The sequence below is a fragment of the Erithacus rubecula genome, assembly GCF_903797595.1.
Source record: "Erithacus rubecula genome assembly, chromosome: 1".
Lineage (NCBI taxonomy): Eukaryota > Metazoa > Chordata > Aves > Passeriformes > Muscicapidae > Erithacus > Erithacus rubecula.
In genome coordinates, this window is record NC_136658.1 from 97138270 (window position 1) to 97159885 (window position 21616).

A 21616-nucleotide genomic window follows, 5' to 3' on the forward strand; every position below is an offset into this window, starting at 1 on the left:
AAACAACCTAGAACAGATTGGTCTTTTTTCATTTTTGCAACCTTCCTTGTGGAGGTAGACCTTCCTTCTGAATTCTAACTGTTTATTATTTCTTCATAGAAACAGTTACCTGGTATTCAGATACACAGAGTAAAAGAACATGCAGGTGTAAACATGTCTATAATTTTCATGAGATACTGTACTTTTGGTTGAAATTTTCATTTAATTTCCTGCCAGTGTGGTGTTGCACTCTAGCTGAGGGTTAGTCCTCTGCAGTCATTTTTCTCTCATCTGAAAATTCCTGATTCCAAATGCTGCCTCCTTTACATCAAGTTGACAACTTATTTTGCCATTTAACTTGACTACATAATGTGAGGTGACCTATTTTATCCCACAATTTACCAGAAATCAATTTTGGTTTTCACCAGCAGATCAGTAACTTCTAAAGTGGTGGATGTTACTTGGATCTAACAGTCAAAGCTTAACTTCACCCATGTTCCTTGTAATTGTTCCAGACACACTAAATGTCTTTGATCACACACCAACTTAGAGCATACATTTAATTTTCTGTTATAGTTGACTTAGCTGAGCTGACTTGAGAAGGGGTTGAAAGAGCAGCATAAGTAAAAGATATTTAGTTGAACTGATAAGGGGTATATATTTAAAAATTGGTTAATACTGGTAAAAACATGAGGCTGCAATATCTAACGTAATTTGCATCAGAAAAAATAATTTTGTGATAAATATAGACATCATGTATAGTTTGTACATAATGTCATTTCTGTATTAATGTTCACCTTTCTTTTCAGTTAAACTTTGAATTAAATGAATATTTCTTGTTTTCAGATATCTTAAGTAGTGTCATCTATAGTTTCTTTGAAAACCAGGATGTTTCTGTATTCTTTGGATGAGGGGAGAGTAGAATTAAATAAAATATGGTGGAATGGACTAATTTTTTTGTTTAACTGGTAATGAGCATTTTGTGTCCTTTGGGGAATGTTAACTCTGCAATACTGAAATCCAGATTACTTAAATTCACATTTAGTCTAATCTCCTTTATTCATCATCCCCTTAGTTAATGTCTTCATATAGGATTATGTCTTCCTGTGTTGATGCTATTATTTTGTTTTGTATTTGTAAGACTAACAGAAAATTTCTTTCCTCAGATCTGAAGTGTCTTGTAAGAAAACTTACACTCAAGCGAATAAGTTCTAGTATTTACTCCCAAATTGCAAAACTTAGAAATGTTTTCTGATATCACCAAAATCTCTACTGCTCATTGAAACATCTTTCAAGAGAAACCTCAAAAATTTTACTGTACAGCTAAAGAAAATATTTGTCAAAGACAAGGTAGATTTACTTTTAGTAAAAAATCTACAAATGCTCTAATCCATAATTAAACGAGTTGTGTAAGGCAGTGTAGCTAAAATACTCCTATTTGGGTATTTAGTAAATACGACTTTTTTTTTTTCTCTCTGCAAGTGGGCTACTGCTGCCCATTATTATTTCAGAAATCAGCATACAAACTTCATTGTACTTCTAATTGTGCAAAATTAGAGACATTCACTAACATAATGGGAATCTAAGTGCTCTTTTTCAGAGAGGAAATGTACTAATATAAACAGTAAGTTTATTTTCTTCCCTATTTATATCTACAAAATAGTTGATATGGCTGTAGTTGCTGTACTGCCAAGATGTCCAAGATCACTATAGCTGATCTGTAGCTATAGGATGCTCCCCAGGTTTCTGTTTTTGCCCCTGTGAGGCATTTTTCTATCTGTTACTTCATTTGCACTAAGAGGCTTGTGTTGTTTTATACCCATCCATATACAGATATAGTTGGTGATTCATCATGGCCCTGCAGTATCAGAGAACTAACTTAATGAAGAGAACAGTATGTTAAAACATTGTTGAATATTTTACAGAATGCTTTGATTTGCTGAACTTTTTATATGGTCACACAGCTGACCTGGTGTTTCTGTTCAAGCAATGTTTTGTAACTAAATGACCTTTTAGCTGTTTTAAGGAAAATGGTTTGATGACAGTCTTTTAAGGACTTGTGGTGTATTTGTAGTTCACCTTTTAGAATTATTGTCTTCACAACTGCTTTCTCCAGAATGCAAGCAGCTAGGAGAATGCCTGTGATGAAAATTCACTCCCTGAATGCTAAACTACTGATTTTCAATAGCTGAGCTCTGTAGCCCAAGTATGTTGCTTCAGAAGGCTGAAAACATGTTATCTCCCAGCAGCTAGAGTGCAGCTCTTTTAAATAATGTGTCTTTTAAACATTTAGAATATGCTTGAATTGCTAGAAGAAATGCCAAATGGAGTTCCACCAGAAAAAGTGAAAAGCTACATCTACCAGCTAATTAAAGCAATTCATTGGTGCCATAAAAATGATATTGTTCATAGAGGTAAGTGTGCACTTCTCCATATGGAATAGGCCCTTTCTAAAGAGAAACATGTTACAGCTTGAAGTAATTTGCATTTTACATAAATATAAGCAATTTCTTTCTATCAACTGAAAAAAAATGTAAATTTGGCTGGGTCTTAAGTCTACCACATGGCTCCAGATAATTTTAAAATCAAATTCATTTACATAAAAAGTTTGCTGTCCACTGTCTTTGGGAAGTGGTAAGCACAGCAAACTGCAAATGCAGGAACAGACATTGTCTGACAAAAGGGATTTTTTTAACATTTCATGGTGCTCAGTCATTTCACTTTTGAATCTGATAGTAGAATATAGAAGAAAAATAACTTAAAACTTTGTCCCCCATATTTTACTTCTTAAGGCTGTTTCTCCCAGTCCATTGAGTTTCAGCTTTGTATATTTACTGAGTATATATCTTGATGCATGACTGTATCTAGTTTCATGTATTTTGTCCAGAGTCAATAAAATTGTATTTTGCTTTGTTACTTTGGAAGGCTAACATTTTTAATTAATATTTCCAATGAGATAAAATTCTCACATAGTACATTTTTATATTTAAGATCAGCATGATTCTGAAAATATTTTCAAAATGTAATTTGAAAGATGTACTGTGTGTATAATATAGGAATGAAAAAAATGGCTTAAAACTGGGCAGGGCATTTTTTATAATCAAATTACAAGAGGTGATCAAATGGTCATTATACTGAAAATGTTGAGTGCAACATACTTAATATTTTATTGATTAACTGGGTAATTGAACATCAGTCCTTTCTTTTATTTTGCAATATGAAATATGGATATTGTTTTTCTTCCTAGAAATATCTGTAAGCACATTTTATCTTTCCATATTTTGTTGGGAAACACTTTCAAAGACTTCAAAAGGCAGAAAATTAGTTCTGCCTGTTCCAAAAACTGAATTACTGGAAGCTGTTTCAGCAGTTGCTCTTTTAATGCTTCATTTATGATTGCATGAATATCTCTAAATAAGTTATAATGAAATAATATTTGTTGACAAAGTCCAAAATTAAGAGACATTAACTGCTTTTTTTTTTTTTTTTCCCACTCTGATACTTCAGATATCAAGCCAGAGAATCTCTTAATAAGCCACAATGATGTTCTGAAGTTGTGTGACTTTGGTAAGTTTGGAAGATACCTGCTGCTTATCTTTTCAAAGTAAATCTCTTGCAGTGCAATTTTTGCCTTATTTTGTAAGATTTCTACAGTATGTACTGTTTAAAAGTTCTAGCAGTCAGAATTGATTACTGCTTCAGGTTAGGGACTATTATTTTAATTAGAAAGATTTCTAGTCTTAATTTGCAAACCCTGTGAAATACCTGTGTTAACATGTCCATAGAAACACTGCATTTCTCTCTTCCTGTATAGAAAAGTTTCTGCTTTTGATGTTGCTGAGTCTCAGCTGAGAAGAGTAGAGATGAGCTGATTAGCAGGCTGGCAAAACTGTAGGTTTATCTGGCCTGTGTATTAAAAGAAAAGATATTTACTTCTTATTTAGTAAAGACACAGGAAACTTGTACTTTTTATCTATTTTTAACCATGGTCTTTTGTGGAGTGCTACGTGTGTAGTTATAGGTCAAAGTTTTTTGTTCCCTTAATTAAGGAATCACATTTCCTCCTGTGATTGACTCCCACCTCCACTCATTCAGTCATTAGAGCTGTACATGTCAGGTTAACTCTGGTGTTTCCTGACCTACCAATGCCTGTTTAATGTCAGCTTTAAGGCTTTGAAGAACATCACCCAAGTACAAGGTGAACTTTGCCCGTGTGAGTAATCCAAGAAGACAACAGGGCAGAATGTTCCAACAATCTGTATTTTTATTCTAAATGCTGCATAAACACAGAATAAAATATTGTTCCCTCTAAAAAGGGAACAGTTACAGTTTGACTTGGTAAATAAAAGCCAATTCCATAGTGTTACCTCAAGAGCACTTTTCAGTAAGAACAGTTTGAAAGCTGTCATTTCAAACCTCTGCAATTTTGAATGAAAAGAACTGCTAACAATATAAATCAAAATAGTTTTTAAGGAAGGCAAGGAAGGTGTTTGTCATTTGCAGGGCTGCTTATTTCTTTTAATCCTAAAGGCACTTTTGCCTAAACTTTCAGAAAAAATAACGGTTCTAGGAAAAACCTTAAAATATTTGCTCCATATAAGTTCTTTGAATTCATTTATTCTGCAGTGTAATGTACTGCACAGCTCTGACAGAACATCAGTGTGGTGCCCTTGGTGCCTTTGCCTTCTTGGCACCCACAGGCCCCCTGTCTGCACTGCTGCCTTGTGGTTATCAGGGTGTTTCCCCTGCCAAGCAAACCCCACTGGGGGACCAGCCCACTGTCCTGTGCAGAGCTGAAAAACCAACACAGGCAGCACCTGTCCCTGCACAGGGCCTGCCCCCTCTGTGCTAAAGCCATCACAAGCAGGAACAGCCAGTGGGAACATGGACCATGAGTAGGTCTTTGTGGGAGCTGTGCACCTCACTTGTCCTTCCCTGGCCCTCCCTCCCTCCTTCTGTTTTTTTGAATGGGGGATTTCCCTGTTTGTAAGTAATGCTGTTACAGTTGTCACATGACAAATGTGAACTTGTGTTAACATCCTCTGTGCAGCAGAATTGCAGGAGAATAAAAAGCTAATAAATGTTGCAGTGTTTTGGACATCAGTTTTCACACCAGATGGAGATGATGTGAATTCTGCCTGCAGTGTTCTATGTGCTCTGCTGGCTTGTTCACTCGTGTGCTCCAGCCATGTTCTCTTTCTGCTGTTGGAAAAGAAGTGCAATCACTGTGTGCCTCCTCATATCAAGGAAGGCAAACTGTTCTGGGTATTTCTGTGTTTCTAAATGTTCATGTGGGTTAGTTTTAATTTCAATTGGCCTTTCAGTTTTAGTTGAATTTAAAATTCTGAGCAACTCTTGTAAGATGGAATCAGTTTTAATTTTTTAGTGTTTGTGCTAATTGACATAATTGCTAGTAGCTTAAGCTATTACTGTAAAATACATGTCAGAATGGTGTTTCCTGAACGTGCAGAGATAAGGATGCAAGAATTGTCCTGTAGTATGATTTAACATATGCTGTCTGACTACCTTCCTTAATTCATGTTTTGGAGCATGTGTACTTGCCACATACAATGTCACATTCCTCACGTGATTACAAATACAAAGAAAATGATAATGCATCAATTTGCAATAGCCCAGTGGACAAAACCAGTTTAAGCAGAAAAGTTCATAAATGTTTAATGAGTTAATTCTTGGGAATCCTTGTGCCATGTGTTCTGTACATGCCATGCTAAATGAAGTTGAGATGGGTTGTTGTGCCTGTGTGGACACATGTTGTGTGGGTGTCATTGCTGCCAATAGAAGTGGAAAAAGAGAACAGTACACAGTGCTGATTACAGCAATGCATCTAACTGTTGGAAATAATTCAGTTTTCTGACTAGTGTGTTTGCTGTTTCAACACCAGGGCTGCAAAATTTCTTGTTTTAGCAACCTCTTAATTTCTGTATGGTGTACTCATAGAAATCGTCAAACATGGGACTGGAAAAGACCTCAAGAAATCCTCTAGTTTTACCTCCTACTCAAAGAAGGGATTAAGAATGTCTGTGTCATTCTTGACAGGTGTTTGCTTAGTATATTCTTAAAATTCTGATTAATAGAGGCTCCCTAGTGGTACATGTCATTAAGATTAGAATGCTTCACCTTATATATAGTTTAATTGTGCCTTTTTTTCTCTGTAAGAAACTGACAACCTCCTCCTTTTTTTGTTTCTTACATATTTTTTCCTTGACATCTCTCCTACCATGTTCTGAATTGTTTCAAGTCCTTTCCTGAAGTTTCTGATTTAGCTTATTTCTTTCTGCAACATGATGCCTTTGCAAATGGTCTTGTTTTCTTATCCAAATATCCCCCTATCTTCTTTCCTATCTGTTTCTTCTCACTGTTTAGATTTTGTCTAATCTTCTCCTTAGCTTCCTTCTCTTATTTCTATATTCCTGATACCTCAGCACAATTTAGAGGAAGGAACAATAAGCAAACTCCATCACAACCAAAAATATTTGTTCCCTTAGAAAGATATGCTTTGCTGGACAGTTAATTCTATCATATTTCTGCATGGTGCCATAGGGTCAGAGCAATACTGGATCTATAAAGTGCATCACTTGACAGTATAAAGTACACAGAAACCCATGATGATAACTGTGCTTTCTATCTTGCCACATCAAATCCATGCTGCACCTGGACTGTAAAGTTAGTGGTTGATTTTTCAGGCTACATTAGCCAGTTTCTGGCCATAATAGCTCCTGTCTGTGACCAAGGTCTGATAGACTGGCCTGGGGGAAGGAGGGTGAAACTTTGACCTGTTGATTTTTCTGATGCACAGGAGCTCATGTGCTGCCAGGCTTACATTATATCAGCATCTGTTTATTTCTATTATGTGAAAACTTTTTTTCTTACTTCCCCTCCCCCTTTCAGTCTGGGGTTTCCCACATTTTGACTGTCCCATTTCTTTGGTGTAGCTCCTGATTATCTTCCCTCTGTTCTTTAAACACATGAATGAAAGATTTTCCACTGCCAAGATTAATCAGATAGCTCGTAATTAGAAACAGAAGTGGGGCTGCCTAAGCATTTCTAAATATAGTAATATTTCAACATTCACTCAATTCCCATGTTAGAAGTAAAAAAAAAAATTCCTTTCCAGCTTTTCTACAGCAGCACCAGTAATGTTCATTAGAGTTTATGGGAACAGATATGAATTCTTATGTTTGGACAGCTTTGAAATATCCATTCCTCATCATACTCATCCTGTCTTTTAGTTTGCTAACACTTGAAGTTAGAGGTATCTAGCAAAAAGTAACAGCTGTAAACTATGCAATTAGCTAATTTATAATTCTTTTCTATTATCACCGGTTTAATAATAATAATAATAATGGTAATAATAATAAGAATCTGCATCCAAATTTTTACTTCAACTTGTAGTAAATTAGTATTCCACAGGGGTGAGTGGAACTGAGCTTCTTCACACTAAACTTTACATTTTCAGAATACTAAAAAAAAATCTTGCAGTTTTTAAATTTGCAACTTTACAAAACATAGTTGAATAGGAAAGGCAATTTTGGCAGTTTCTGTGAAGGAATTCAGATATAAATAAAAACAATTATTGCATTTAAGTAGCACTTACTGGTTCAGGAAATAAAGTTTTGCCTTATTCTTCTGCAACACTTTGGAATTTTTACTATTTCTTCATTGTTCATGCAAAAATAGAAAGACAGTGATTTCACTGTAGGGAATTTTGAACTGTGTTTTAAAACCACACCCCAATAAGAAAGCATTTTGGAAATGCTGCTTCTGCATTTCAGTTCCAAAAGTTTGTCTCAGTTTGAGCTTTGTAAGTCCTAGAGTACTTCTACATGAAAAATCCAGTAACATTATTGTGGTGCTTGGCTGACTTTTAATGAATGGAGGAAAATGAAAATAAAAGTTCCACTTTTTCCTACAAATGGATTTTCCAGTATATGAACTCATCTCTCAGCTAGTGGTCATAATTGTTATGCCTTGGGACAGTAGGGAAGTTTTGGTACAATTGCAAATAAGTATACAATTTAAAATGTTTAGTTTTATTCTTAACAAAATTATGTGGATAAAGAAGTTACTTTGGGCATGAATTCTAATCCTAATTCGTGAAGAACCTTGTTGGGAATGTGATGCTAAAGCAGTTGGGAAGCCAAAACGTGGAGTGAGCCTAGTGCAGATATAAACAGTTTTGTTGTTTTCCTGCACTCCTGCATTTTATAGTTTTGAGGAGGTGACCATTTTCCTTGCCAAGCCTGGGAGGGAGTGTCCTTAGATTAGAATAATACATAGTTTTTTGACCAGTTTAAAAAACAAAGACTGTAGTAGTTAGAATCAATGACCAGAAGAGTCCAGTACACATACACGTGTAATGTTTAGAAACTCTAAAGTTATGAATCTTCTGCAAACAGCACCTCAGTGAAATTTAGTGTAATATTTCCATACCTGACATGGCATACTGACAGTTACCTTTTATCAGTCTGTTTTGATTACATATAGCATATACAGTGTAATAGCAAAACCCCACTCTTGTGAGGATAGTACACAAGTAAGGGAATCATTAAAGCAGACATGCTTGACTTTCACTGTTGTTGTATCAACAAAAACTTGCATTCTGCAGCAGGGGTTGTAAACAATTCGCTTCTATATAAACAGCCATGACCTCTTACTGCCAAAATCAGTGGTGATACACATTGTTTTTAAAATGGGTTATAATCTTTCACACTGTTTCTCTGACAGGCTTTGCTCGTAATCTCTCTGAAGGCAGCAATGCTAACTATACAGAGTATGTGGCTACCAGATGGTACCGCTCACCTGAGCTCTTGCTTGGGTAAGTACAGTTTGAGAACTGCCATAATAAATCTTTACTGATTCTACGTGGTTTTTCAGCACCTTTTGTAAACTTTGCCTGTGGAGAATTGTGTTTGATTTAAAGGCAAGATTTCAAGAGGCTTCCAGATTTTAATGAATTTTTGTTCATTTCCAGTAAGTCAGTATGAATCATTGACATATTGACCTGTCTTGAGCTGAGCAGTGTTTAACTAATTAAAATATTAGATTGAAATTATAACAGATGTACTTTCAGCTCTTGCACCTCCATTCCCAGTTCTTTCAGAAGAGGTTTCCATGGTAGTCCTGTAGCCTGGAATGTTCCATCAGCCCTGTGTGGGCATCCATGTAGCAATGGCAGTACAGCTTTCACAGTGCAACATTCCTAGTTATCTTCATCCTTTGGGTCAGAACTGTATTAGGAAGAAATGTTTTACTCAGAGGTGGTAAAGCTCTGGAACACATTGTCCAGAGAAGCTGTGGGTGGCCCATCCCTGGAGTGTCAAGACCAGGCTGGATGGAGCTCTGAGCATCCTGATCTAGTGGAGGGTGTCCCTGCCTGGGTGAGGGGGTTGGAACAAGATGATTTTCAAAGTAACTTCCAACCCAAAACTTTCTATGATTCTGTGCTTTGATTTTCATTTGTAGTTACCCTTTGCCAGCACTGCTGAAGTCACTCAAAAGAATGGTGCTAGTTTCTTACTAGTTAGGAAGAACTTATTGAAGGAGGCTGTATAAATCATTTTAATAAAGCATGGAGAGATTAGCATTGCACTGACTGCAAAAGTACTAGTTACATGAGTAGCTTCAACCAGAAAATTTAATTTTACTCCTTTATTAATCTGTAAAACAAGATTTTACTACCTCACAAGGTAAAACAGATTTTTGAGATACTAAATGAACAAATTCATAGGACCCAAAAGGGCAAAGGAAGAGGGAAAAAAAATGGAGATGTATGATATGGGGACTTCCCATTACAGTTAAAGAGAGCATTAATCTAAAGTATGTGAATGCTCTCATAGAATACAATTCCAGTATACAATGCACGTGTATTTTATATATACATAGTCTAAAAAAAAAGGAACTATTGGCCACAGGATGAATAAGAAAATTTCTGGTCACTCCTAAGAGTCCTTAAGCACCATGTTAAGTGTTCCTGGGAAATAAGTCTTTGTTGGAATCTTTGATTAACGCTGAACTAGATTTTTTTTTTTAAACAGGTAAATAATTAAGTAATAATTATTCTATCAATAAAGTCATTCCAGTATTCCCAGAGCTATGCTAATCTTAGTCAAATTTGTTGGCAGTTGTTTTCTTATGTGCATAATATTATCTTAAAGTTACCATCTAAAAACTCAAAGCTCAATTTTTCATGTTTTGGAGCAAACACTAAGCTTCCAGTGAAGTGTGTATGTGCATATATAAGTATAAAAAAAATTACTTGGAAAAATAGCATCAATAGTGACCTTTTTCTGTCTCTAGTAGTAATGAGAATTTGGGAGGAAAGACATGAAAAGCTTGACAGACATAGTATTAGTCTGACCTGCAGTTTTTGAAGCTATTCTGTTGGCAGAGGAAATTTAGCAGGAATTATGTCTGTTTGTAGTTGACTAAATCTCTTTGATTAGCTAGTAGAAAAAGGGAGAGGATTTGTGTATTTAATGTTTCAGTTGTGCTGGTGTATGTTTTTAAAGCCAAGTTTTTCTGGCAAAGTGATGCCTGTTTCTTGGCAATGCTGTTCTATTTCCCATGGCATTCATCTTTCCCATCCCCCCTTTCCTTAAATTTACAGAATTTTTATAAGACTCTAATATTCAAAAGTCTTCACATGTTTATTATATACATTCAATTTAACAAATACAGTTTTACATTTTCAATTTTTAAAATGTGTCCCAGAGAGGTTTTTGTTCAGTGATAACATTCAAGACTTAAATTTCAGGAGAGGAAAGAAATTGCTCCCTAATTATTCACAGACCATCTAAAATATACTCACTTTGAAGAGCCTCAGGTAACTACTGTTAGTGGAGTACTCTGTATGCTTTGATGACAAAATATTGCTAAAAGCCAGCAGATTTTAAAGCATGCTAAATTACCAGATGAAAACATGTTTTGGAGAATCTAATATGTGCAGACATAGACTGTAGTGCTTCTGAGGTGTGGTCTGTGTGTCCTATAATAACTAAATAACTAAATATAATAACTAAATAACTCCTATAGGAGTTATTTGATTTGTCCAGCTATGTCACTCTTGCATTTTTTTGTCTGCTGTGATCTGATGGGACTGATCCTGACAATCAGCAGAAAAGAAGTCTTAAGTTTGCCTCTTCAAACAACAACATTGCAGTTTGTGCTGCCTTAAGAAATGGCTGTTTTCTGATTTGTTTCTGTTTGACTACAGAGTAAATAGTGAAAAGTTCTCAACTGTAGTTCAGCTTCCTTTATTCTTGAGAGCCAGGAAAGGTAATGGTCTGTGACTCAAAGGAGTTTTAGCCCATTCCTCAGTTGAAACCCTAGCTTTTTTTACAGTACCCCAGTTTACAGCAGCTTTTTCCACATTTCCCATTTTAGTGGAGAAAACTGTGTATTAAAGGAGTTGCAAACAAAAATGTATTTGGGTTTTTGTCATAATAAAATGGTAGGATTTTTACTTGCACTCTCACAGTTTTGCCTACAGAGCCTCAGTTTCCCAGTAGAGACACAGAATATTTTAAGAGCAGATCCTTGGATTTGGAGTCCATTCTTGCTTGTATTACTTTATGAGAAAAAAAACTACTTGTCTTTCTGACCTAATGGGTGGGGTGTACTAGCAGCATCCTAGAAACACTGAGTCTCTCAGCAAATCCACTGTGAGCCACCATGCAGTGTTAGTGAACTATGAACCCCACTGAGCAGTCGTGGTACTTGAGGAATTGTGACATGATCTGCTTTGCCTCTGGTTCCTTATCAGCAGCCTCTTCCAGTGGAGCAAACTTTTGGTTTTGGGGTGGTTGTTGTGAGAGAACTGCAGTCACACTCTCTAAGGCAAGTGGTGTTGAAGTTTTGGTGCCCTGTTTCAGCTTTCCCAGCTATCACAGAATCGTGCACCAGTCAGCTCAGTGAGGCTGTGGTTCCACTTGGGCAATTTTCCAGCTAGAAATGCTTTCTCACCCTAATCACCAAATCACCATAAGGGTTTACTGTTCCTCTGGCCAAGTGTCCTCCCCACAAGTAAAGTGAATAATCATGAGTAATCACTAGGGAAGAGTCAAACATTTTTATATTTTTTTACTTTGAGGATGTTCTTTCTCTAAACATCATTCTTCAGCAGCATAAAGAAGGAGAGAAGGAGACAGATTTAGGATAGGATTTGTCACCTGCAACTCTTGGTGCTGTCTTACTCCAGAAAAAGGCAAGCCAGCTGTAACTTAAATCTCTTGAAACAAAGTTTGAGTGACTGGATTGCAAGTTTCAAAAGAAGAGATCCAGTGAAATATGTTTTCAGTTCAATCTTTGTTGCAGTCTTTATTATTTTTATATGCTTTTTTTTTTTTTTTAACATGAAAAGAATTCTCTAGTCATTCTACCCAGAATCTAAACATTGGAAAGGTGTTATTGGAATAATATGGGTGCTTAAAAATTTTTTTTTTACTAATTAAACAAGCAACAATTTGGGTGTATAAAAAAGAGTTCTCCCCAAATCCCAGCCTGAGGCTTTTCTCCCAACCAGGAATTACTTCATGATGTTTTCATTGCTTCCTTATTTGGCTTTTTTTCCCTAAGGAATAGTTTTCAGGAGTACTCTGTTTTATTGCTAATTAAAATTTTTGTGTATAAATGCTGACATAAAGATTTCTTAGAATTTCTGTTATCCCAGTGGCCAGACCCAGTATGCCCATACACTTTTAAGCACAAGAAATGCAATGCAGGAACTGAGTGCAGGCATGAACTCTAGAAAGGAGGGAATGTAGTGGTAGTTAAACAGAGTGGAGAATGCTTTGCAGTCAAAAAGATTATTCTTGTATGTAAGATTTTTCAAAAAGAGCAAGATCCCTTGGGGCACTTGAGAATTCCTCTTCTTCCTTTTCAAGCAGTGTTAGATACAACAAAAAATCTAGGGCAGAAACAGAGGGCTTGGTTTTTGAGGTAGTTTGCTTAATAAGAAAATTTATTTTTCTGTGTTGTGAGGAAGTGTTCCATGGCAAGTATGGCCAATAAATTGAAGTAGCTCAGTGTGAAGGCAGTGGCAGTGAGTGACAAACATTTTGTTTTGGCTCCGCAGAGCCCCTTATGGCAAGGCTGTGGATATGTGGTCTGTGGGCTGTATCCTGGGGGAGCTGAGTGACGGGCAGCCCCTGTTCCCTGGCGAGAGTGAGATTGACCAGCTCTTCACCATTCAGAAGGTGCTGGGCCCTCTGCCAGCCGAGCAGATGAAGCTCTTCTACAGCAACCCACGCTTCCACGGCCTGCGGGTAAGAGAAACCTTTGGTCCTTTTTCTCATTTTCCTGCTTTACTTGTGTGAAGTGCTGCAAAGGTCCTTCCCATTGTGTATTATCCGCTGCCTACGTTTCTGTGTAAGTATTGGATATATGGATTATAAGGCATTCATAAGTCAAAGTAAAGTTCTGATTACACCAGGAGTGAGCATTATAAATACATTTTTTTCCTTCTTAAAAGTTGTTTAATTATTTTCTTTCATTTCTTTGATATTTTTGACGTGCAGTTTACCTCTTATACCTAATCTAACATTGCCCTGCCACGTTTGCACTGTAAAGTTTGGTGGCAAAGCTCTGTAAGGCCAGGTTGTGTAAAACTCAGAACTGCTGTCCTCAGGCTAGTTTGTTGGGAAAATCTGAGCTATAGATGCTGAGATCATGGCAGAAGAGTTTTCTGCCTTTTGACTTATATTCCTGGGGAGTTTGTGTAAGTCTCATGAGTACAAATGCTCTTCCTACTGACAGCATTGTTCTTTTCAAGGGTTTGCCAAGATAATATAATGGCAGAAACTCACTGGTGTGAAGATCTAAGCAAGCTGGGATAGGCAGTATGACAAAACACCAGAATCAGTAAATAAGTAATAGCTCTGTTACTTTAAACAGTACCTGGTCAGTGATTGAACTCATGTTTCCTTGTAATTCAGTTTTGGTTCTTCTTTATTGATGAATGTTGCTTGTAAAGGTGAGTTTATGATCTTGATAATATTCTGAAATCATTAGTATAAATCATATACAGAGACATATGAAGGTTTTAGTAGACCGGATCTGAAGACTCAAGATTTGAGTTTTACTCTGAGAAAGAGAAAATGTGAGAATGTGAAGGGGAAGGAGTGGGGACCTAATTCTGTTAAAACATGTTCAAAGTTGCCATAAATTCGGTTTAGCTGATAAGAAGAGTTGGTTTAATGTGTTAAGGTAATTATTTTCAGTATAAGGATAACTAATTATGAAGAATTTTTGTTGAAGTTTGTAGACCCTTCAATAGTGGGGAGTTTAAAAAATATTATTAAACAAGCATTTCTTGCAAGGTCATTTTTGTATTTCATTCTGTTGAGAACAGTAGACTGGATGGGGTTTTTGTATGAGAAATTTGTAACCCCTTATCAGGAAAGCAATGTTTTAAAAATTGTAAGCAGAATAAATTACTGCCTCTTCAACAGCATTTCTGGTTGCCCAGTGTAATCTTATTTGGATAAATGCTCTGTGATGTCTTAAGATGAGGATGGAGTATCTTTGTTTTGTAGCTTTAAAACACAGTAATTCAAGAAGACAGCCCAGACCTAATGTGATTAGCACAAGGTTCAGAGTTATGGGTCTCTGTTCTCATCCTGGATCAGTGGTTGGCTGCTTGGCCTCAGACATGTTCCTGCCTTCTTAGTCCTGCCTGTAAAGTCAGGATACTGCTGATGTGGACAGGGCCATATGGCTCTTCATAGAGAGTGTTTTTTAGAACTGAAAAAAAAGTCTGAATAATGGCTTAAACATCAAAAATACTGCAAGAAATATTTGTTTGAAATATGATATTCATTAGTTAATTCATGTGAAGAAATTACCTTGTGCTGTAAGACAACCTTAAAAGTACATTTTTTTCTGAATGTAGTGTAGTGCTTAATAGTGAAAGATTTTCTGCAGAGCAGATAAAAGGTATGCTGTGATCAAGCCAATTATTACTTATAGCCTGGATTTGCTGCTGGATATTCTCAAATAGAAACTAGCCCATGATGTGGAATTTTTTATCCATATGCTTAGACTGTGTGAATTTCTGCATTGCATTACATACAATACATTAGTATTCAGTGAGCGAATGGTACCATATTATAAAACAGAATTTTAAAAATTCTCTTCAAACACTCCAGTATGTCCAAATGCACGTTTGTGAACTTTGTCTTTTCTTTCCTCCATATATATGTATTTAACAGAGTTTTCTTTGCTCCTGAGGTTTAGGGAATATTTAGTGATCTCTCTTCAATTCTTTTGAGGAGGAAAACATCTAGGGTATATTGAAGACATAAGGAAGTAAAATAATATGGGGATCAGAAATTGCCAATAAGCTCATGACTTTACAGAAAAGTGTGAGTGGCAATGTAGGGCTATTAGTATTTGTTGTACCAATAAGTTACATGAAGAATCTGAACAATTACTGGTGTTTTGCATAGGTTTAGCACATTTCCTGTTTCCCTCATCATTCTAGATATAAAAGGTTCTTTATGATTGTCTATCTACAGGAAGACACAAACATTTTGCTATTTGGTTTATGTTAAAATTGGAGGAAGCATGGAAGCCTTGCAAACTTTAGCAGACTTAGACTTTAAACCATTCTCAATTATTAGTAAACCACTTGAAAATAAAGCAAAGTCAAAAGAAAAATACAGAGACTGTTTAGAAATATAAGCATTCAAACTAATATTCTTCCATTTTTCTTTAAAGTTCACATAATGTAATTTATGAAAAGTAATGCTAATACAACTAAGGGATGCCCCCAGCAGTGTGCACTGCTTCTCATGGTGTTGCCAGCAGCATGACCACAGCAGTAACCCTCAAACTTAAACCTTTGAGCTTTTTGCTTTTTTTCACTAAAAACCCTTGGGAATTGTTTATGTTTAGTATTTATTTGCACTCTCAAATTTTCTCTGAGCTATTTTAAACCTTTTTTTAAATAAATATGTTACTTATGTTAGTTCTGAATCTATTTTAAACTTCCTGTCAATCAAATTGCCACCAAAATAATTAAGTTGATTATTTCTCACTTGAGAGTGATTTCTTGACTGCCATAATTATCAATACTTTCTTTGGTTGACTATGTGCTTACCACACATCAAGAGTTATTTGTTTCACTAATATTTTATAGTTTTCATAAACCACTAACTTTTTCAGTGCTTATAATTCCCATTCATTACATGCCTTGATTCACTAGTTTCTATTTTTGAAACATTGTATTCATGCATTACCTTGTGTACATGATGATGATATTTACAGTGTATTTTTTACAGTTTCCAGCAGTCAATCATCCACAGTCTTTAGAGAGAAGATACTTGGGAATTTTAAGTGGTGTATTGCTTGATCTTATGAAGGTAGGAAAATGTCTTTTATTTTCTGTAATATGTAGGAAGATATATAAGTGACATTTTATCTTTTTTTCTTGATATAATGGATCTTAGAAAGACTTGGGAACTCCCTTTTGAGGCGTTTTGATTCCACCATTGTTTGTAGTACGGCTTGGTATTTCCTAGGAATCAGGAAAATACCCCTTACAAATGTCAGGAGAGTCTGTTCAGTTTTAACTGATTTGATAAAGAATATGTAGTCCAGACAAAGCATCATCACCATCCTTTACAGGGCAGTGCATTCACAGTGACATCCATGCAGAGACACTGGCTGCTGGAGTGTGAGCTCTCAACCCATCATATTTAGGTACATCCACAGAGTATTGGGCTAACCTGAGATGTTTTTAATTTGTTGTTGTGTAAATGTGAGGATGTGGACAGTAGTCAAAGACAGAATTGACACACAGGAGTTTTGGGATTTTATCCATACTCTTAATCTGCTTGCTGACACCTCTCCACAGTGTGTGTGTTAGGTTACTCTTCAGTCCTGTTTTGAAGCAAGTCAGCCAGTTGCAGTTACACATGGCCAAACTAGGTATGGTCCTAAGAGTTCTCCTTGGGGGAGAATGAGGAATCAGGAGAGGCTCAAAGCTCATTCCCCACAAAAACATTGTGCTATGCATTTGTACCATGCTCCTGGGCATGGAACATGCATTGTTGTCCTTACTCCTGTACTACAAAAACACTCCCATGGTAACCCTTCAGTACAGCCCTCACATCATTTCATCCCCAGTAAGCTGAAGAAAGAAGTCATAGTATCCAAAATTAGGTTTAGAATCAGAGAGTCACCTAAGAATAAAAGGCAATATGGGACACATATGAATCATGGATATGGCTGATGAACTCTGAATGAGTTGTATGATCCCAATCCCCTCTGCTCCAGTTGTCTTAGAAAACAAAGATGCTTTGGGATATACTTGAGTGTTTACTTGCTTTTAATAGTATTGTTGTAGCCAGCAGAAATCTCCAAATTTGCTCTACATTTCTTCCACACAAGCAGTTCAAATCCCTTTGATCACCTTGCTTTATGAAGAGAGTCAGCGTGGTTTTTATCTTGGTTTCAAGGAGTCTGCAACATGATATACTCCAGTGCATATAATTACTTGTTTTGGTATCATACTTTCTCCTCTATTTTCTAATTCACAGAAACCTTTTTTCATAGTTAGCTGTAACTCAAGATCTGGTAGCATGTATTGCAGAGTGGAAATTTCAAGATCAGTCTTAAGACCTTTGCTACATATACTGGGGGAGAGTTTATTTTCATTTTATCCTAGATTTTATGTAATATCTCAGCATCTTTTAGGTTCTTTTGATGTGATTTAAACATTACAGAGTTGTGAAAGGAAGCACTTGAGTGTTAGGGAAACACAGGTTTCCAAATGATTTTGTTCTTTTCATCTTTTTGTCCCTATTTCTGCCTACAAAGTAAGAAAGGTCAGGAATTCTGTAGATTGGATATTTTGTTTTTGACCTGCATTTCTTAATTCAGGCATTTGAACCTTGTTAAGCAATAAGCAGAAGCCTACAAGGAGAGAACAGAAGGGACTTGTGGTTAAGTTGCATGTTACAAATGCTGCACATACTTGGTTGTGTGCCTGTCTCTTCTGCAGACAATGGACAGCCTGACACATGTCCACACTTGTTGTGCTGCTCATTGTCTGCATTCCCAGGGATCTCAGGTTGGATTACTAGATTACTGAATAACCCATGCTTCAATTTATGCCAACTGAAGTAGGGAGTTATTAATACACATCTCTTTAGAGAGCATTTCTGGATTAATGAAGAGGCACCAATTTGACCTTGTTGCTTTGTTGTTGCTCCAGTCCTCCTCTCTCCTTCACAAGTCATGTTGGTTTGCAAGCATTAGGGAGTTGAGAACTGTTTTTGCATGTTATTACTTGGGAAAAAAAGACCCACCTTTATATCCTGTCCTTCACTCTGGTTCTCACTCCTGTTCTGCATTTTTGTTCATTAGGAAACTCCCTGTTTAGCCAACCTGAACCTGTGAAAAAGATTTTGATATTCTATACAGTAAGATGCTTTGTTCCTGAACTCACAATAAATTTTCCATAAATATCAATGGCTGTCCTGGACACCTTTCCTCTTAGGGTAATTTTTCAGGAGATTCTGCCCAGTAATTCCTTACAGAAAGTGTAATTTGCTCTCCTGAAGTCCTGGGTCTTATCTCTGATGTTTATCTTGCTGCCTCTTCTTTCAGTCCTAGCTATAATTATCTCATGGTTGCTACAGCTCAGCTCAGATTTCTCACAGTACTTTACTGTTGTTGAGCAGCAGCTCAAGTAAACTGAAGTTCCCCCCTCCCTTGGCTAATCTGCCTTTACAGCAGCTACACCAGGAAATTTTCACCAGCAGAGTCTAGAAATCTCCTGGAACGTGTACACAGGCTGGATGTCAGGATAGCTGAACTCTGCTGTGAGGATGAGGATCTGTGACCAGGAGATGTTTATTTTGTTGTAGAGAGTTTTCCTCTTCATCACCTTCATGCTCTTTAATGTGCTGTTGGTAACAAACTTCCACCATAACCAGTGTTGCTTTCCCTTCTAATCCTAACCAAGGATTGTCTATGGATAAACCTTTTGTTCCATGCTGACCTTGGATATGATCCAGGAAATCAATTATATGGAGTGTTCTCCCTCTCCATCCCCTTCCTTCTGAGCCCAGCTGTACCCATCAGTGACCATGTCTCAGCCCTGTCCCAGTACTTCTCTGGGATTCCAGGCAGATTCCCAGTGTTGTGATAACCAATGGACTTCCAGTTCTCCTTGCTTGTCATCCAGCCTGTGGAAGGTTGTGTACAGGCACTTGTGAGGAGCCCTGGACATCCTCTCTTCTGAGGGGGACTGTAGGAATCACAGGTGGCCTTCTCATGTTTGTTCAGCCTTTTGAGCCCCTGTAGTGATGAGCAACACAAAAAAAAAAAAAAAAAAAAAAAAGAGGGAAATAAGATGTTAATCATTCAGTACAGTTTGTCACTTGGGAAGAAAGATGCTGCATAATGTATGACTAAACCTAAGAGTTTGGTTTGCCACTTGCTTTGTTTCCTGACCATTTTCCATTCTGAAGTGAAATGTGAAGGAAAGGGAAAATCAGTTTGTGGTCAAGTGACTGAATATGGTGTTAATGTAGTGTGTGTGTGTGCACAGACAAACATATTTCTTTTCTCTTAAACATATACAACCCTGAAGAAATAGCTGGGGTTTTTACTTAATAGCCATTCAAACTTTTAACTTTGCTGATTGTCATGCATGTTTGAATATTCCAATGTAAGCTTTGTAATGTTCTTTTACTGCAAGAAACCTTTCTGACTTCCCAAAATACCCAAGCTCCTGTTTTCCTTTTTGTGATTGAATATTTTCTACATGTCAGGAAGTGTCTTTGTTTAGAGTCACAACTGATCTAACAGAATTATAAGGCAAGTGTTATTCTGAATGCATTGTTAACAGTTAAGAAAATTCTTTGAAGATATGGGTGGGCTTGAACCCTATAAGCTAAAAACAGAACTCTTACATTTGTGTATTTTTGAAAATACTAACTTCAAAATAATGTTTATTTTTGCATTAGAATGTTCCCATGTATAGTTGTTTTGTTGTTTGTAAAGCCTGTTTCATTGTAGCATTTTATTACTTGTAAATTCAATATTTTTGATTCAAAACAATGTTGTAATGTATATCCTGAGAAATATGCTTAAAATGCATATATTTAAAACATATATATGTATATAAAACATATTTTAAAAGTTTTAGATATCTTGCCATTTAAACATACTATCATATATGTGTAGTTATGCATATCGTTAAACATATCGTGTATGTAGTTTAATGCACCATGAAATTATTCTAGTAGTGACATCTAATCCCAGAAACTGGAGATTAAAAAATTATCCCAATAATGTTCTTTATTTGGTTTTTTGTTTGTTTGTTTGCTTTTTATTTGCTTTGGTTTTGTTTTGGGTTTTTTTTGCTTTTTCTGTGTTGTGTTGTGTTTTTTTTTAGTTGGTTGGTTGGTTTTTTTTGGCTAATGTAAATACAGATACTAACATTTAAACTCTGGGATTTGTTTTTCAAAGAACTTGCTGAAGTTAGATCCAGCAGATAGATATTTGACAGAACAATGTTTGAACCACCCTTCGTTTCAAACCCAAAGACTCTTGGATCGCTGTGGAAGTTCCCCTTCACGGTCAGCTAAGAGAAAACCTTACCATGCAGACAGCAACACTTTATCTAACAGGTAAATGTAGTCTTGTCACTGTTATCACTGACATTTGCTCTGCCAGTGAGTGAGTTGTTGTTGTGCTCACATGCAGCATCACCCACAAGAAAAGTGGCTGTTTGACAGCTTAGGCACACTGAGACATGTTGCATGCTGTTCTGTGTTACCTCTCTGAATAAAGGTAGCATAGTATTTACAGCTACACTGGCTGAAATTTTGGTAACTTTCTGCATCAAGCTGGATATGTTTAAAAAAAAACTGACAAGAGAATGTTGAAGCTATTTCTGCTCATGACAAAGAATAATTGGCTGATCCACCTTAAAAAATGTTAGCCTTTTTCTTGAACAATAGTTTTGTGGCTTGGAAGATGCCCAAGATTCCAAAGGAATGCTCTTTTCTTTGGAATGCTACCATTGCTGTATGTGTACAAATCTGTCCAAGATTTTGATATTTAAAAGCTTAAAGTTCACACAGATTTGTAGCAGCTAAATGTCCTGAAAATTGTGTGCATTGATCAGATTCCAAATTGAAGATAAACAGAATTTTGTCTCCAGCTTCAGTTGTGGATTGGGTCTAGTATATTTGACCTCAGACTCAAAGCAGACTATGTTTGCTCATTGACTGCCTTTCTGGACCCACATAGCTTGAGACAAGCCACTTAATTTTAATTCCTCAATGAACCAGGTTTACTGGTGGATAAAATACTTCAATAGAAAAAGCTTCATATTTTTGCTGTGATAAATGCATTCATAAAGGTCACCCTCTGAAGTATGCAGAATATTTTAGTATTCTATATGCAGTCTTTTTCTTTAGCTTATCCTGTGAGATTAAAAAAATTGCTCCTCTATTTTAAGACTGGGGATGATGACATTTGCAATCTATACTTTTTCAAAGATAGACACCAAAAAGTTCTATCTGCCTTTACAGATAGAAGTAGAGTAGAAGTTTTACCAGTAGACATGTGGCATCAGAAAGAAAAACCTGCCTCCACTGGA

The 21616-nt window shown here is 36.4% G+C and overlaps 1 protein-coding gene across 4 annotated transcripts in view; it reads left to right on the forward strand.

The window, feature by feature from the left end:
• CDKL5 (cyclin dependent kinase like 5) overlaps positions 1–21616 on the forward strand; it is a 120357-nt gene that overhangs the window by 76647 nt on the left and 22094 nt on the right. For all 4 annotated transcript variants that reach the window (XM_079315298.1, XM_079315299.1, XM_079315297.1 and 1 more), the window contains 6 exons: positions 2273–2393; positions 3487–3546; positions 8725–8815; positions 13073–13262; positions 16278–16358; positions 20479–20639. In XM_079315298.1, the coding sequence (XP_079171424.1) occupies positions 2273–2393; positions 3487–3546; positions 8725–8815; positions 13073–13262; positions 16278–16358; positions 20479–20639 (704 nt within the window). The remainder of the gene's footprint in view (positions 1–2272; positions 2394–3486; positions 3547–8724; positions 8816–13072; positions 13263–16277; positions 16359–20478; positions 20640–21616) is intronic.